At 48.2% G+C, this 17,753-nt stretch overlaps 1 protein-coding gene across 1 annotated transcript in view; it reads right to left on the bottom strand.

The window, feature by feature from the left end:
• Positions 1-17,753, bottom strand: part of SYNRG (synergin gamma) — a 321,615-nt gene that overhangs the window by 292,730 nt on the left and 11,132 nt on the right. The window contains exon 2 of the mRNA XM_063954829.1: positions 13,993-14,033. Within this exon, the coding sequence (XP_063810899.1) occupies positions 13,993-14,033 (41 nt within the window). The remainder of the gene's footprint in view (positions 1-13,992; positions 14,034-17,753) is intronic.

The following is a 17,753-nucleotide window of genomic DNA, read 5'->3' as shown; positions in this document are numbered from 1 at the left end:
CCTCCAGGGTACCCCGGCCAGGGGTGACTAGTTGGATATTTAATGCCACGGCCGCAGGGCGCTGTATAAAAGTGACCCCCGGCTGTGGCATTATCTACCCAGCTAGTGGAGCCCGATGCTGGTGTAAAAAATACGGGGGACCCCTACTCTTTGTCCCCCGTATTTCTTGCACCAGGCGCAGAGCCCGGTGCTGGTTTTAAAAATACGGGGGATCCCCTGTCAGTTTTTCCCCCAGATTTTTAGAACCAGGACCGGCTCGAAGAGCCCGAGGCTGCTTATACTTTGGAGGAGGGACCCCACGCAATTTTTTTTTCGGGTTTTTTTCAAATCTAATCAAAATCCGTCAAATCGGCCGTTTTTCGACAGCGGGACTGTCGAATCCGTTTTTTATTGAATATGTTGAATTCCGGCACCCACTTGCCGGAATTCGACGGTCGAATTGTGTCAAATTAAAAAACGGGCGAAAAATTGCCGCGATTCGCCGGCAATTGCATATACCCCATAGTATATACATTGCTCAAAAAAATAAAGGGAATACTAAAATAACACATCCTAGATCTGAATGAATGAAATATTCTTATTAAATACTTTGTTCTTTACATAGTTGAATGTGCCGACAACAAAATCACACAAAAATTATCAATGGAAAATCAAATTTATTAACCCATGGAGGTCTGGATTTGGAGTCACACTCAAAATTAAAGTGGAAAAACACACTACAGGCTGATCCAACTTTGATGTAATGTCCTTAAAACAAGTCAAAATAAGGCTCAGTAGTGTGTGTGGCCTCCACGTGCCTGTATGACCTCCCTACAATGCCTGGGCATGCTCCTGATGAGGTGGCGGATGGTCTCCTGAGGGATCTCCTCCCAGACCTGGACTAAAGCATCCGCCAACTCCTGGACAGTCTGTGGTGCAACGTGGCGTTGGTGGATGGAGCGAGACATGATGTCCCAGATGTGCTCAATTGGATTCAGGTCTGGGGAACGAGCGGGCCAGTCCATAGCATCAATGCCTTCGTCTTGCAGGAACTGCTGACACACTCCAGCCACATGAGGTCTAGCATTGTCTTGCATTAGGAGGAACCCAGGGCCAACCGCACCAGCATATGGTCTCACAAGGGGTCTGAGGATCTCATCTCGGTACCTAATGGCAGTCAGGCTACCTCTGGCGAGCACATGGAGGCCTGTGCGGCCCCCCAAAGAAATGCCACCCCACACCATTACTGACCCACTGCCAAACCGGTCATGCTGGAGGATGTTGCAAGCAACAGAACGTTCTCCTTGGCGTCTCCAGACTCTGTCATGTCTGTCACATGTGCTCAGTGAGAACCTGCTTTCATCTGTGAAGAGCACAGGGCGCCAGTGGCGAATTTGCCAATCTTGGTGTTCTCTGGCAAATGCCAAACGTCATGCACGGTGTTGGGCTGTAAGCACAACCCCCCCCCGTGGACGTCGGGCCCTCATACCACCCTCATGGAGTCTGTTTCTGATCGTTTGAGTAGACACATGCACATTTGTGGCTTGCTGGAGGTCATTTTGCAGGGCTCTGGCAGTGCTCCTCCTGTTCCTCCTTGCACAAAGGCGGAGGTAGCGGTCCTGCTGCTGGGTTGTTGCCCTCCTACGGCCTCCTCCACGTCTCCCGATGTACTGGCCTGTCTCCTGGTAGCGCCTCCATACTCTGGACACTTCAATGCGAGCTGTGGCAAGAAGGTTTACTATGTCTGTCAGCGATGTGCCATCCTGGATGAACTGCACTACCTGAGCCACTTGTGTGGGTTGTAGACTCCGTCTCATGCTACCACTAGAGTGAAAGCACTGCCAGCTTTCAAAAGTGACCAAAACATCAGCCAGAAAGCATAGCAGCTGAGAAGTGGTCTGTGGTCACCACCTGCAGAACAACTCCTTTATTGGGGGTGTCTTGCTAATTGCCTATAATTTCCACCTGTTGTCTATTCCATTTGCACAACAGCATGTGAAATTGATTGTCAATCAGTGTTGCTTCCTAAATGGACAGTTTGATTTCACAGAAGTGTGATTGACTTGGAGTTACATTGTGTTGTTTAAGTGTTCCCTTTATTTTTTTGAGCAGTTTACATGCAATCAGAAGATGTGCGCACACACACACACACACTTCACTTAAAACACATACACAGGCACCCAGCCACACACCTACAGCGTCTAGAAGCTGTCACTGTGGGAGGCAGAGTTGCAGAGTCTGTGGGAGGAGAAGCAGGTGCTTACAGGCTGATGACGGGCCACCCAACCAATCAGAGCACTTCACTCAGACCCGGATATAGAAACTAGAGTCCAGCTCATTCACACCACAGAAAACGCGGGACCGTCCTGCGCAGACTCGGGAATAACCCAGGTAAATTGCCCAGGTTGGTAGCTTTCACACAATCACTAGACCTGAGTCATTTAGGATGTGCCAGTAAATGACCAGGATTTTAAAGCAGTCTGAAAGGGGTATAACAGGTCATGTTTTGTGGATATCTTTAATCATGCCCATGTGACAATCCTATTTGCCTAGTCACTAATTATCCCACCTTCTTCCACAGACAGAAATCCTCAAAACACGACCTGTTGGGAAAACATGGGTTGAGCTTGATAACAACTGCTTTAGCGCTAAGAATCACTGCTACAGATACATAATTAGAACTTTCCACTGACTGAGGAAGCGGACAAGCACTATTAAAAACGTTGCAGAAATACAGCGAGACCTTTTAATTTATTTTGTTTTATTTTATCTATTTTATGTCAATATTATCATGTGATGCAAAAATATTTTTTATTAATTTTTATCTTTCAAAAAAAATTATTTCATGCAATTGGTCTTATATGCATTTCTGTGTCAATAATAGAAAGAACAGTTTTAGACCCTTTAATCTGTCTCTCCATAATATAATGGTTATGCATCTTTGACCGTGCACTTGATTACAAAAAAAAAAAAAAAAAAAAAACACATTTACTTTTTAATATCAACTGTTGTTTAATATTTCATGTTTACATACCTCGGACCTTGTCCCGCTCTCCCACCCGCGGGCAGCAGTGTCACACGGGCGGGGGGGCAGTTGGGAGAGCCTTTGATCACCCGCTGCTCTGCAAAGCAGCCGGTGATCACTGAATACATGCTGTGCGCACGGCATGTATTCACTGCTAGGAGGGGAGCGGGGGCTGCCCAGCTGCTCGGTGAGCGCAGGGCACGCCCCTAAAAGGCAGGAAAATGGCCCGTTTGGCGAGGCCACGCCCATCACGAGTGAGGCCACGCCCCCTTTTCGGGTCGGCACATGGCTTCGCCTCGCGAGAGTCCCGATTTAGCCTTGGAGAAAGTTGGATCGTATGTGTTTATATATAGCCTGGTGTCAAAGAAGATGCCCAGAGAAATCATGCTCAAAAAGGTCTGAGTAAGAAACAAAATCCTTTGCTCCTTCAGGACTGGGACAAGAACTCATTAAGAGACAAGCAATTGTACAGCCTCCCAAAGATCGAACTTCTCAATCACTTTTCTGAGATGCAGGGGTGGGGGGCGCATATATGGAGGACCTAAGAGATGCAGGATGTCTTTAGATGATATTTCTCACTCACATGCCTGCAGATGTTTGGCTCCTCTGGTCCCAAAAGAGCAAGAGGCAGGTTTCCACTACATACCAGTAACGCTATTTGCTTTTCTACAGGTTCGGGTACTGATCACTTGCCAAACTGGTCTTTACTACTGCTGATCAATACAAGAGGTCAACGAGGGGCCACTAAAAGAGGGACATTCTAAACAGTCTAGAACAGGCTTTTTCAACCAATGTGCCATGGCACACTAGTGTGTCGCGACCAGTTGCAAGGTGTGCCGCGGAGCCAGAGCAGCTTCCTGCACCTTCAGAATGAACTGTTGGCCTGGGCTCTACTTAGATGATCAGTCGTGCTCCCTCCATGACCTATGCCTTGAAAACAATGTGATATCATAGGTCACAGCCACCGCGTCTCACCACCTAGCCAGCCCATCCGCCTGCATACACATCCTCCAGTTCCCGCCTGCATACACAGCTTTCCTTGCCCACCCACATCCACACCTACCCGACCGCCCGCTGCTCAGAATTCGCAGAACTCCACTATGAACAACCCCCACCACTGAGTGACAGGGAGGAGGACAGCTGAGAATAATATTTGTTAATGTATTTCTCCTGTGCGGAACAATAGGATTTATGTGGGGAGAATAAGAATTTATGGGGGGGAACAATGTGAATAATTCATGTGGGGAGCAATAGGATTTATGCGGGGAAAAATGTGATTGATTTATGTGTGGAGCAATAGGATTTATGTGGGGAGCAATGTGATTGTTTTTTCTGTGTAGGCCAATGTATGTGTGGATTTATTTTTATTTTTTTTGTTACTTTGAGGGCCAATGTGTGTGTGTTTTTTTTTTTCTGTGGGGAACTGATGGTGTGCCTTGGCAATTTTAAAAAATTGTTCGGTGTGCCGCGAGTAAATAAGGTTGAAAATCACCGGTCTAGAAAATCAAAGAGACCAGGACCATCTGACCAGAACATTGTACTTATGAGAATTCTGAGATGAAAAAGATACACTTGTTCTCTCCAGTAAGGAAGAAATCTGTGCCAAACTTTGAACCAATTTAGACAGATATTTCTTTAGTAATTATTACATGTACACAAACACACACTAAGGATAATTCTTAGTAAGTAGCTAATTAATACCCCTTTCCCATTGAAAACCCAGGGAATTGTAATCAGGTCCTTCCCAGGTGCGACCCGGCATTGGACCCTAACACTGGCTTCCCTGACCCGGCAATAAGCCGGGTCGGGTTGCCATCGGGGACAGGGACCGCAGCGTCATCAAGGGCCGGGAGAGGAGATCATCTCTGTGCCGCCTCTCCCTATGCAGTGAACGGGTCCCAGGATGCATCAACCCAGCACCTGACCCGGTATTTAACCCGGGAATAACACTGCTTTATTCCTGGGTTGAATTACCATGTCAGGTAACCCGGGAATTCATCATGGCCCCTTTCACACCGCACAGCGACCCGTGTCGACCCTGGCAATATACCAGGTCGATACCCCCTTCACACCACACAAATAACCCGGTATCAGTTACTAGTATCATTTCGGAGTGAGGGAAAAGCCACGCAGACATTGGGTGAAAATGCAAATTGTGAGGCAGCATTGCTAACCATCACACTAGTATTCACGCTAGGTGTCTTTCACAGGGCGCTGCGCCCTGCCCCTTTTTTAGACAGCTGAATACCGACCTGCCCGTTTTTGCGTGCACTGCCGCCCCACCGTTTGCTGCCCACCGGACCAAGCCTCAGAGATCCCTACATCGCCCGGCGTCCCAGATATATCCTTTCACCCGCGGGTCACCCTCAGAGATACATACACTGCCCGGACTCCCAGATATATCCTTCACCCGCGGGTCACCCAGAAACATCCCAACACCACCGGAGCAAACGGCCGCGCTGATGTCCCCGGCAGCTGGGATTCCGCGCACGGTATAGGAGTCTCCGGGAAGAGAGGGGAGAGCAGCCTGCCAGAGGCCGTCACCTATATCTATGTCATATGTGAGTATATAATCAGTGTATGGGGGGGGGCTCAGTGAAACAGAGCTGTGTGTCTATCAGCGTACAGGGGGATCAGTGATACAGTGCTGTGTATATAATCAGTGTATGGGGGTCTCAGTGATACAGTGCGGTGTGTATATCAGTGTAAGGGGGGCTAAATTTACCTTGTAAGCACTGCAGCTGTAAACTTCAATCTCAGTGCTCTCTGCCTGGTGCAGTGTGCCTCAGTGCTCTCTGCCGGGTGCAGTGTGCCTCAGTGCTCTCTGCCTGGTGCAGTGTGCCTCAGTGCTCTCTGCCTGGTGCAATGTGTATAACGTGCTCTATCTGGCGCAATATGTATAACGTGCTCTACCTGTCGCAGTGTGTATAGGAGGTTCTACCTGGTGCAATGTGTATTAGGTGCACTACTGTGTGGTGTAATGTGAATTGCCACAATTATTTGGCCACGCCCCTTCCCACGAAACAACGCCCCTAAATTTTTGCTGCATGCCTTCGCCGCGCACTGTCCGTGCTTTGCCCTATACAAATGGGAGCACCAAGCATTATAGTATGTACCTAATTTTGCCCTCCCAAATGAAAAATGTGCCCTTCCCGTGATCAGCACCCTGCCCTAAAAAAATCCTAGAGTGAACACTATCATACTATCCATGCTGCCCATATATGGGCACATTAACACTTTTGCACAGTGAGCCTTTCAGATGTTTCTTCCTCTTATCACAACTACAGTAGATGCACTTGTAGATTGTTTTGTCTCTAGACCAGAGGTTCTCAAACTCGGTCCTCGGGGGCACACACAGTGCATGTTTTGCAGGTCTCCTCACAGAATCGCAAGTGAAATAATTAGCTCCACCTGTGGACCTTTTAAAATGTGTCAGTGAGCAATTAATACACCTGTGCACCTGCTGGGTTACCTGCAAAACATGCACTGTGTGTGCCCCCGAGGACCGAGTTTGAGAACCTCTGCTCTAGACCAACTTAACAGAAAGTAAGAAGGCAACATGCCCATTGCAAAGCACTAAGTAAACCATACTGTTGAACCAATAAAAAAATCAAGTTGTTTTGTGGTACATCTTTACTAATAGTTAAAATTGAGACTTACTTTTTGCAAAAGAGAGTACAATGTTAATATATACAGCATAAAATTAAAATAATATCCATATAAACACTTACAGAAACTGTAGCACATTAAAGTCTTCCCTTCCACTGGACAGCTCATTGCACAATGGGGCTAATTCAGACCTGATCGCTAACAAGCAATTTTTGCACTGCTGCGATCAGATAGTCGCCGCCCACAGGGGAGTGTATTTTAGCTATGCAAGTGTGCGAACGCATGTGTAGCAGAGCTGTACAAACAGATTTTGTGCAGTCTCTGCGCAGCCCAGGACTTACTCAGCCGCTGTGATCACTTCAGCCTTTCCGGGACCGGAACCGACGTCACGAACCCTCCCTGCAAACGCTTAAACACGCTTGCGTTTTTCCAAACCCTCCCAGAAAATGGTCAGATGACACCCACAAATGCCTTCTTCCTGCCAATCTCCTTGCGAACGCCCGCACAAACCCATTGTTGAGCGGCGATCCGCTCCGTACCCGTGCGACGCGCCTGCGCATTGCGGTGCATACGCAGTTTAGACCTGATCGCCCCCTGTACAAAAAATGATGCCTAGCGATCAGGTCTGAATTACCCCTATGTACATTCTAGCCCTTGCACAACACATTGTAAAAGCGTTTAGAAGCGTGTGAGGGTGATTGAATATAGATTATTGTGAAGAGAGACAGGCCATGTCATAATGACCTTAACTACAGAGTATAGGAAGCATGGAATATAGGACATGGCCGTCTTTTCATATGGGCTCAGTTACCCAAGGGCCCCAGGAGTATAAGGGCTCTAGGCTGATAGCTGAGGGTCCCTTTTTCCAGGGGTACCAGATTTTTGAAAATCGGCGCTGGGGAACCAGAGATATCAGGCTTCAAAGCAGTGGTCCCCATCCGAGCCTGTTAATTGCTCTTCCCAGCCATAAAATAAGATTTTACTTACCGATAAATCTATTTCTCATAGTCCGTAGTGGATGCTGGGGACTCCGTCAGGACCATGGGAATAGCGGCTCCGCAGGAGACAGGGCACAAAAGCAAGCTTTTAGGATCACATGGTGTGTACTGGCTCCTCCCCCTATGACCCTCCTCCAAGCCTCAGTTAGGTACTGTGCCCGTACGAGCGTACACAATAAGGAAGGATCTTGAATCCCGGGTAAGACTCATACCAGCCACACCAATCACACCGTACAACTTGTGATTTGAACCCAGTTAACAGTATGATAACAATGAAGTAGCCTCTAAAAAAGATGGCTCACAACAATAATAACCCGATTTTTTTTTTTTTGTAACAATAACTATGTACAAGTAATGCAGACACTCCGCACTTGGGATGGGCGCCCAGCATCCACTACGGACTATGAGAAATAGATTTATCGGTAAGTAAAAATCTTATTTTCTCTAACGTCCTAGTGGATGCTGGGGACTCCGTCAGGACCATGGGGATTATACCAAAGCTCCCAAACGGGCGGGAGAGTGCGGATGACTCTGCAGCACCGAATGAGAGAACTCCAGGTCCTCCTCAGCCAGGGTATCAAATTTGTAGAATTTAGCAAACGTGTTTGCCCCTGACCAAGTAGCTGCTCGGCCAAGTTGTAAAGCCGAGACCCCTCGGGCAGCCGCCCAAGATGAGCCCACCTTCCTTGTGGAATGGGCATTTACAGATTTTGGCTGTGGCAGGCCTGCCACAGAATGTGCAAGCTGAATTGTACTACAAATCCAACGAGCAATAGTCTGCTTAGAAGCAGGAGCACCCAGCTTTTTGGGTGCCTACAATATAAACAGCAAGTCAGACTTTCTGACTCCAGCCGTCCTGGAATTATATATATATATATATTTTCAGGGCCCTGACAACGTCTAGCAACTTGGAGTCCTCCAAGTCCCTAGTAGCCGCAGGCACCACAATAGGTTGTTTCAGGTGAAACGCTGACACCACCTTAGGAAGAAACTGGGGACGAGTCCGCAGTTCTGCCCTGTCCGAATGGAAAATCAAATATGGGCTTTTGTAAGACAAAGCCGCCAATTTTGACAATCGCCTGGCCGAGGCCAGGGCCAACAGCATGGTCACTTTCCATGTGAGATATTTCAAATCCACAGATTTGAGTGGTTCAAACCAATATGATTTGAGGAATCCCAACACTACGTTGAGATCCCACGGTGCCACTGGAGGCACACAAGGGCTGTATATGCAATACTCCCTTGACAAACGTCTGGACTTCAGGAACTGAAGCCAATTCTTTCTGGAAGAAAATCTATAGGGCCGAAACTTGAACCTTAATGGACCCCAATTTGAGGCTCATAGACACTCCTGTTTGCAGGAAGTGCAGAAATCGACCTAGTTGAAATTTTTTCGTGGGGCCCTCCTGTCCTCACCCACGCAACATATTTTTACCACATGTGGTGATAACGTTGTGCGGTCACCTCCTTCCTGGCTTTGACCAGGGTAGGTATGACCTCTTCCGGAATGCCTTTTCCCTTAGGATCCGGCGTTCAAACCGCCATGCCGTCAAACGCAGTCGCGGTAAGTCTTGGAACAGACAAGGTCCCTGCTGGAGCAGGTCCTTTCTTAAAGGCCGATGCCACGGTTCCTCTTGGAACAGACATGGTACTTGCTGAAAGCAAATCCCTTCTTAGCTCCCGAGGCCATTAGTCCTCTGTGAGCATCTCTTGAAATTCCGGTTACCAAGTCCCTCTTGGCCAATCCGGAGCCACGAGTATAGTTCTTACTCCTCTATGTCTTATAATTCTCAATACCTTGGTTATGAGAAGCAGAGGAGGGAACACATACACCGACTGTTACACCCACGGTGTTACCAGGACGTCCACAGCTATCGCCTGAAGGTCTCGTGACCTGGCGCAATACCTGTCCCATTTTTTTTGTTCGGGCGGGACGCCATCATGTCCACCTTTGGTCTTTCCCAACGGTTCACAATCATGCGGAAAACTTCCCGATGAAGTTCCCACTCTCCCGGGTGGAGGTCGTGCCTGCTGAGGAAGTCTGCTTCCCAGTCGTCCACTCCCGGAATGAACACTGCTGACAGTGCTATCACATGATTTTCCGCCTAGCGAAAAATCCTTGCAGTTTTGCCACTGCCCTCCTGCTTCTTGTGCCGCCCTTTCTGTTTACGTGGGCGACTGCCGTGATGTTATCCCACTGGATCAATACCGGCTGACCTTGAAGCAGAGGTCTTGCTAAGCTTAGAGCATTATAAATTCGCTCTTAGCTCCAGTATATTTATGTGGAGAGAATTCTCCAGACTTGATCACACTCCTTGTGTGACTGCTCCCCAGCCTCTCAGGCTGGCCTCCGTGGTCACGAGCATCCAATCCTGAATGCCGAATCTGCGGCCCTCTAGAAGATGAGCACTCTGTAATCACCACAGGAGAGACACCCTTGTCCTTGGATATAGGGTTATCCGCTGATGCATCTGAAGATGCGATCCGGACCATTTGTCCAGCAGATCCCACTGAAGAGTTCTTGCGTGAAATCTGCCGAATGGAAGCGCTTCGTAATAAGCCACCATTTTTACCAGGACTCTTGTGCAATGATGCACTGACACTTTTCCTGGTTTTAGGAGGATCCCGATTAGCTCGGATAACTCCCTGGCTTTCTCCTCTGGGAGAAACACCTTTTCCTGGACTGTGTCCAGAATCATCCCTAGGACCAGCAGACGTGTCGTCGGAACAACTGCGGTTTTGGAATATTTAGAATCCACCCGTGCTGTCGTAGAACTACTTGAGATAGTGCTACTCCGACCTCCAACTGTTCTCTGGACCTTGTTCTTATCAGGAGGTCGTCCATTTTCTTTGAAGACGAATCCTCCTTTCGGTCATTACCTTGGTAAGGACCCGGGGTGCCTTGGACAATCCAACGGCATCGTCTTGAAACTGATAGTGACAGTTCTGTACCACGAACCTGAGGTACCCTTGGTGAGAAAAGGCAAATTTTGGGACATGGAGGTAAGCATCCCTGATGTCCCGGGACACCATATAGTCCCCTTGTTCTTTGCTATCACTGCTCTGAGTGACTCCATCTGGATTTGAACCCTTGTAAGTGTTCAAATTTTTCAGATTTAGAATAGGTCTCACCTAGCCTTCAGTACCACCATATAGTGTGGAGTAATACCCCTTTCCTTGTTGTCGGAGGGGTAAATTTATTATCACCTGCTGGGAATACAGCTTGTGAATTGTTTTCAATACTGCCTCCCTGTCGGAGGGAGACATTGGTACAGCAGACTACAGGAACCTGCGAGGGGGGAAACCTCTCGACATTCCAATCTGTACCCCTTGGATACTACTTGTAGGATCCAGGGGTCCTGTACGGTCCCAGCGTCATGCTGAGAACTTGGTAGAAGCGGTGGAGGGCTTCTGTTCCTGGGAATGGGCTGCCTGCTGCAGTCTTCTTCCCTTTCCTCTATCCCTGGGCAGATATGACTCTTATAGGGACGAAAGGACTGAGGCTGAAAAGACGGTGTCTTTTTCTGCAGAGATGTGACTTAGGGTAAAAAACGGTGGATTTTCCAGCAGTTGCCCTGGCCACCAGGTCCCATGGACCGACCCCAAATAACTCCTCCCCTTTATACGGCAATACATCTTTGTGCCGTTTGGAATCTGCATCACCTGACCACTGTCGTGTCCATAAACATCTTCTTGCAGATATGGACATCGCATTTACTCTTGATGCCAGAGTGCAAATATCCCTCTGCGCATCTCGCATATATAGAAATGCATCCTTTAAATGCTCTATAGTCAATAAAATACTGTCCCTGTCAAAGGTATCAATATTTTTAGTCAGGGAATCCGACCAAGCCACCTCAGCTCTGCACATCCAGGCTGAGGCGATCGCTGGTCGCAGTATAACACCAGCATGTGTGTGTATACTTTTTAGGATATTTTTCAGCCTCCTATCAGCTGGCTCCTTAAGTACTGCCCTATCCGTAGATGGTACCGCCACTTGTTCTGATAAGCGTGTGAGCGCCTTATCCACCCTGAGGGGTGTTTCCCACCGCGCCTTAACTTCTGGCGGGAAAGGGTATACCGCCAATAATTTTCTATCGGGGGAAACCCACGCATCATCACACACTTCATTTAATTTATCTGATTCAGGAAAAACTACAGGTAGTTTTTTCACCTCACACATAATACCCTTTTTTGTGGTACTTGGAGTATCAGAAATATGTAACACCTCCTTCATTGCCCTTACGTGTGGCCCTAAAAGAAAATACGTTTGTTTCTTCACCGTCGACACTGAAATCAGTGTCCGTGTCTGTGTCTGTGTCGACCGACTGAGGTAAATGGGCATTTTACAGCCCCTGACGGTGTTTGAGACGCCTGGACAGATACTAATTTGTTCGCCGGCTCTCTCATGTCGTCAACCGGCTTGCAGCGTGTTGACATTGTCACGTAATTTCCATAAATAAGCCATCCATTCCGGTGTCGACTCCCTAGAGAGTGACATCACCATTACAGGCAATTTGCTCCGCCTCCTCACCAATATTTTCCTCATACATGTCGACACACACGTACCGACATACAGCACACACATAGGGAATGCTCTGATAGAGGACAGGACCCACTAGCCCTTTGGGGAGACAGAGGGAGAGTTTGCCAGCACACACCAAAACGCTATAATTATCCAGGGACAACCTTTATATAAGTGTTCCTCCCTTATAGCATTTTAATATATATACATATCGCCAAATCAGTGCCCCCCCTCTCTGTTTTAACCCTGTTTCTGTAGTGCAGTGCAGGGGAGAGCATGGGAGCCTTCCCACCAGCCTTTCTGTGAGGGAAAATGGCGCTGTGTGCTGAGGAGAATAGGCCCCGCCCCCTTTTCGGCGGGCTTCTTCTCCGGAGTTTTAGATATCTGGCAGGGGTTAAATACATCCATATAGCCTCAAGGGCTATATGTGATGTATTTTTCGCCATACAGGTATTATACATTGCTGCCCAGGGCGCCCCCCCCCAGCGCCCTGCACCCTCCGTGACCGCTGTGTGAAGTGTGCTGACAACAATGGCGCACAGCTGCAGTGCTGTGCGCTACCTGATGAAGACTGAGAGTCTTCTGCCGCCTGGTTCCGGACCTCTTCATCTTCAGCGTCTGCAAGGGGGGTCGGCGGCGCGGCTCCGGGACGAACCCCAGGGCGAGCCCTGTGTTCCGACTCCCTCTGGAGCTATGTCCAGTAGCCTAAGAATCCAATCCATCCTGCACGCAGGCGAGTTGAAAATCTCTCCCCTAAGTCCCTCGATGCAGTGAGCCTGTTGCCAGCAGGACTCACTGAAACTAAAGAACCTAAAAACTTTTTCTAAGTAACTCTTTAAGAGAGCCACCTAGATTGCACCCTTCTCGGCCGGGCACAAAAACCTAACTGGGGCTTGGAGGAGGGTCATAGGGGGAGGAGCCAGTACACACCATGTGATCCTAAAAGCTTGCTTTGTGCCCTGTCTCCTGCGGAGCCGCTATTCCCATGGTCCTGACGGAGTCCCCAGCATCCACTAGGACGTTAGAGAAATCTCGGGTGCTGTCTGATTTACAGTTTATCTGAGGGTATACTCCAAAAGCTGGGACTCTCCCCTTTCGGATGACATTGGAAGATTGTCTCTACTATGCCCAGAACCAGAGATATCAGCCTTCCAGCAGCTGGTCCCTGCTCCAGCTCCACACACCTGGTATGCAGTTTTATATTTCGTCAGTGGATTGCTCTGGTTCCTGAACTCTGATCCCCAAGTCCTCAGTACCTAGTTTTCTGTCCCATTGACAGATAAGAAAACTTTCCAGGAATGGGGATATCTGCAGTCAAGCAAGCTGCCCTCCCACTGGAAAATTATGAATACTAAGCCCCCTCCACTATCCACTCTTCTCCTGTGTATTAAACACCACCTGCCACCCTGGAAGTCATGTACCAGGGGACCCTTTCTTTCAGCCCAATGCCCCTTCTACAGTTTAGTGTTCTCCCTCCTGTCCCATCTCTAACTATCTGTGCAGTAAAGGAGTAATTAGCAGAAATTACTGCTCAAGGTCCTACATGCTAAGCGGAAGATAGAACATGCCCTCCCACCCGCGGGACAGCAAAGCTTCCACTGATAGCACCCCACACCGCTACCAATGGAGGATGGGTAAGGGACCCAGTGCATTGCTTTTCTCAAGGGACTACACTGCTGTTAAGACGGCCCAGAGACAGGATGTTAAAGTACCTGGCACTCTAGGTATATTCGGTCCAAAAGAAGGCAGGCAAATGTGGTGTGTGTTTTCATGACTGTAATACAAGGTCTGATGCTGACCTTCAACGGTTCTCTAAATAGATAGTCAAGTAATATAATTGAACATAATATACACACCTTGAGCTGATCCAATACCGGTTGCTAAAGGAAAGACAAACCTGAGAATAAAAATAAATAATAATATTAGCTATAAATAAAGCTAACAATAGCAGCAAAAGTACATGTATGGCCTGTCAAAAGGGATGTATTCAGCATGTTGACATTTATAGGGGGAATTGAATTAACTCTCCCCTGCATGTAAGGAACTTCCACAACCATTGTGTATAAACGACGGCATCAGAACTCGCCCCCCTTGTGGCTTTGACTCACATATTTTTGCTTGCTGCCCTTTGGGGCTGTGAACAAAAAAAAAAAAAAAATCGAGTCCAGCGGCACCGTAAGTGCGACATATAGCGAGTACAATCACAACTAATTTTATTCCCCTCATGTCAACATAAGAATGACGACATGCGCAAAATGACGACATTACGCCATGAATTTAGGGTTAGGATAATATGAATGTTGGCATACTGACTGTAAACATTCATAATGTCAACATATTGAAAAAGCCAGCACTGACCGTGTCAATATTATGGTGACAACATAATGAATGTCGACTTAAAATACCGAACCCCTGGCAAACTTATCAGTAGTTTCACTTGATAGGTAAAAATAAGAATTTACTTACCGATAATTCTATTTCTCGTAGTCCGTAGTGGATGCTGGGGACTCCATCAGGACCATGGGGGGATAGCGGCTCCGCAGGAGACAGGGCACAAAAGTAAAAGCTTTAGGATCAGGTGGTGTGCACTGGCTCCTCCCCCTATGACCCTCCTCCAAGCCTCAGTTAGGATACTGTGCCCGGACGAGCGTACACAATAAGGAAGGATTTTGAATCCCGGGTAAGACTCATACCAGCCACACCAATCACACTGTACAACCTGTGATCTGAACCCAGTTAACAGCATGATAACAGCGGAGCCTCTGAAAAGATGGCTCACAACAATAATAACCCGATTTTTGTAACAATAACTATGTACAAGTATTGCAGACAATCCGCACTTGGGATGGGCGCCCAGCATCCACTACGGACTACGAGAAATAGAATTATCGGTAAGTAAATTCTTATTTTCTCTGACGTCCTAAATGGATGCTGGGGACTCCGTCAGGACCATGGGGATTATACCAAAGCTCCCAAACGGGCGGGAGAGTGCGGATGACTCTGCAGCACCGAGTGAGAGAACTCCAGGTCCTCCTCAGCCAGGGTGTGCCCCTGACCAAGTAGCAGCTCGGCAAAATTGTAAAGCCGAGACCCCTCGGGCAGCCGCCCAAGATGAGCCCACCTTCCTTGTGGAATGGGCATTTACATATTTTGGCTGTGGCAGGCCTGCCACAGAATGTGCAAGCTGAATTGTACTACACATCCAACTAGCAATCGTCTGCTTAGAAGCAAGAGCACCCAGTTTGTTGGGTGCATACAGGATAACAGCAAGTCAGTTTTCCTGACTCCAGCCGTCCTGGAAACCTATATTTTCAGGGCCCTGACAACATCTAGCAACTTGGAGTCCTCCAAGTCCCTAGTAGCCGCAGGTACCACAATAAGCTGGTTCAGGTGAAACGCTGACACCACCTTAGGGAGAAACTGGGGACGAGTCCGCAGCTCTGCCCTGTCCGAATGGACAATCAGATATGGGCTTTTGTGAGACAAAGCCGCCAATTTTGACACTCGCCTGGCCGAGGCCAGGGCCAACATCATGGTCACTTTCCATGTGAGATATTTCAAATCCACAGATTTGAGCGGTTTAAACCAATGTGATTTGAGGAATCCCAGAACTACGTTGAGATCCCACAGTGCCACTGGAGGCACAAAAGGGGGTTGTATATGCAGTACTCCCTTGACAAACTTCTGGACTTCAGGAACTGAAGCCAATTCTTTCTGGAAGAAAATCGACAGGGCCGAAATTTGAACCTTAATGGACCCCAATTTGAGGCCCATAGACACTCCTGTTTGCAGGAAATGCAGGAATCGACCGAGTTGAAATTTCTTCGTGGGGCCTTCCTGGCCTCACACCACGCAACATATTTTCGCCACATGTGGTGATAATGTTGTGCGGTCACCTCCTTCCTGGCTTTGACCAGGGTAGGAATGACCTCTTCCGGAATGCCTTTTTCCCTTAGGATCCGGCGTTCAACCGCCATGCCGTCAAACGCAGCCGCGGTAAGTCTTGGAACAGACATGGTACTTGCTGAAGCAAGTCCCTTCTTAGCGGCAGAGGCCATGAGTCCTCTGTGAGCATCTCTTGAAGTTCCGGGTACCAAGTCCTTCTTGGCCAATCCGGAGCCACGAGTATAGTTCTTACTCCTCTACGTCTTATAATTCTCAGTACCTTAGGTATGAGAAGCAGAGGAGGGAACACATACACCGACTGGTACACCCACGGTGTTACCAGAACGTCCACAGCTATTGCCTGAGGGTCTCTTGACCTGGCGCAATACCTGTCCAGTTTTTTGTTCAGGCGGGACGCCATCATGTCCACCTTTGGTCTTTCCCAACGGTTCACAATCATGTGGAAGACTTCCCGATGAAGTCCCCACTCTCCCGGGTGGAGGTCGTGCTGAGGAAGTCTGCTTCCCAGTTGTCCACTCCCGGAATGAACACTGCTGACAGTGCTATCACATGATTTTCCGCCCAGCGAAGAATCCTTGCAGTTTCTGCCATTGCCCTCCTGCTTCTTGTGCCGCCCTGTCTGTTTACGTGGGCGACTGCCGTGATGTTGTCCCACTGGATCAATACCGGCTGACCTTGAAGCAGAGGTCTTGCTAAGCTTAGAGCATTGTAAATTGCTCTTAGCTCCAGTATATTTATGTGGAGAGAAGTCTCCAGACTTGATCACACTCCCTGGAAATTTTTTCCTTGTGTGACTGCTCCCCAGCCTTTCAGGCTGGCATCCGTGGTCACCAGGACCCAGTCCTGAATGCCGAATCTGTGGCCCTTTAGTAGATGAGCACTCTGCAGCCACCACAGAAGAGACACCCTTGTCCTTGGAGACAGGGTTATTTCCAGCAGATCCCACTGAAAAGTTCTTGCGTGAAATCTGCCGAATGGAATCGCTTCGTAAGAAGCCACCATTTTTCCCAGGACCCTTGTGCAATGATGCACTGACACTTTTCCTGGTTTTAGGAGGTTCCTGACTAGCTCGGATAACTCCCTGGCTTTCTCCTCCGGGAGAAACACCTTATTCTGGACTGTGTCCAGAATCATCCCTAGGAACAGCAGACGTGTCGTCGGAGACAGCTGCGATTTTGGAATATTTAGAATCCACCCGTGCTGTCGTAGAACTACTTGAGATAGTGCTACTCCGACCTCCAACTGTTCTCTGGACCTTGCCCTTATCAGGAGATCGTCCAAGTAAGGGATAATTAAGACGCCTTTTCTTTGAAGAAGAATCATCATTTCGGCCATTACCTTGGTAAAGACCCGGGGTGCCGTGGACAATCCAAACGGCAGCGTCTGAAACTGATAGTGACAGTTTTGTACCACGAACCTGAGGTACCCTTGGTGAGAAGGGCAAATTGGGACATGGAGGTAAGCATCCTTGATGTCCAGGGACACCATATAGTCCCCTTCTTCCTGGTTCGCTATCACTGCTCTGAGTGACTCCATCTTGATTTGAACCTTTGTATGTAAGTGTTCAAATATTTCAGATTTAGAATAGGTCTCACCGAGCCGTCTGGCTTCAGTACCACAATATAGTGTGGAATAATACCCCTTTCCTTGTTGTAGGAGGGGTACTTTGATTATCACCTGCTGGGAATACAGCTTGTGAATTGTTTCCAAT

The sequence above is a fragment of the Pseudophryne corroboree genome, chromosome 2 (genome assembly GCF_028390025.1).
Source record: "Pseudophryne corroboree isolate aPseCor3 chromosome 2, aPseCor3.hap2, whole genome shotgun sequence".
Lineage (NCBI taxonomy): Eukaryota > Metazoa > Chordata > Amphibia > Anura > Myobatrachidae > Pseudophryne > Pseudophryne corroboree.
This window is presented reverse-complemented; position numbering and strand designations above follow the sequence as displayed.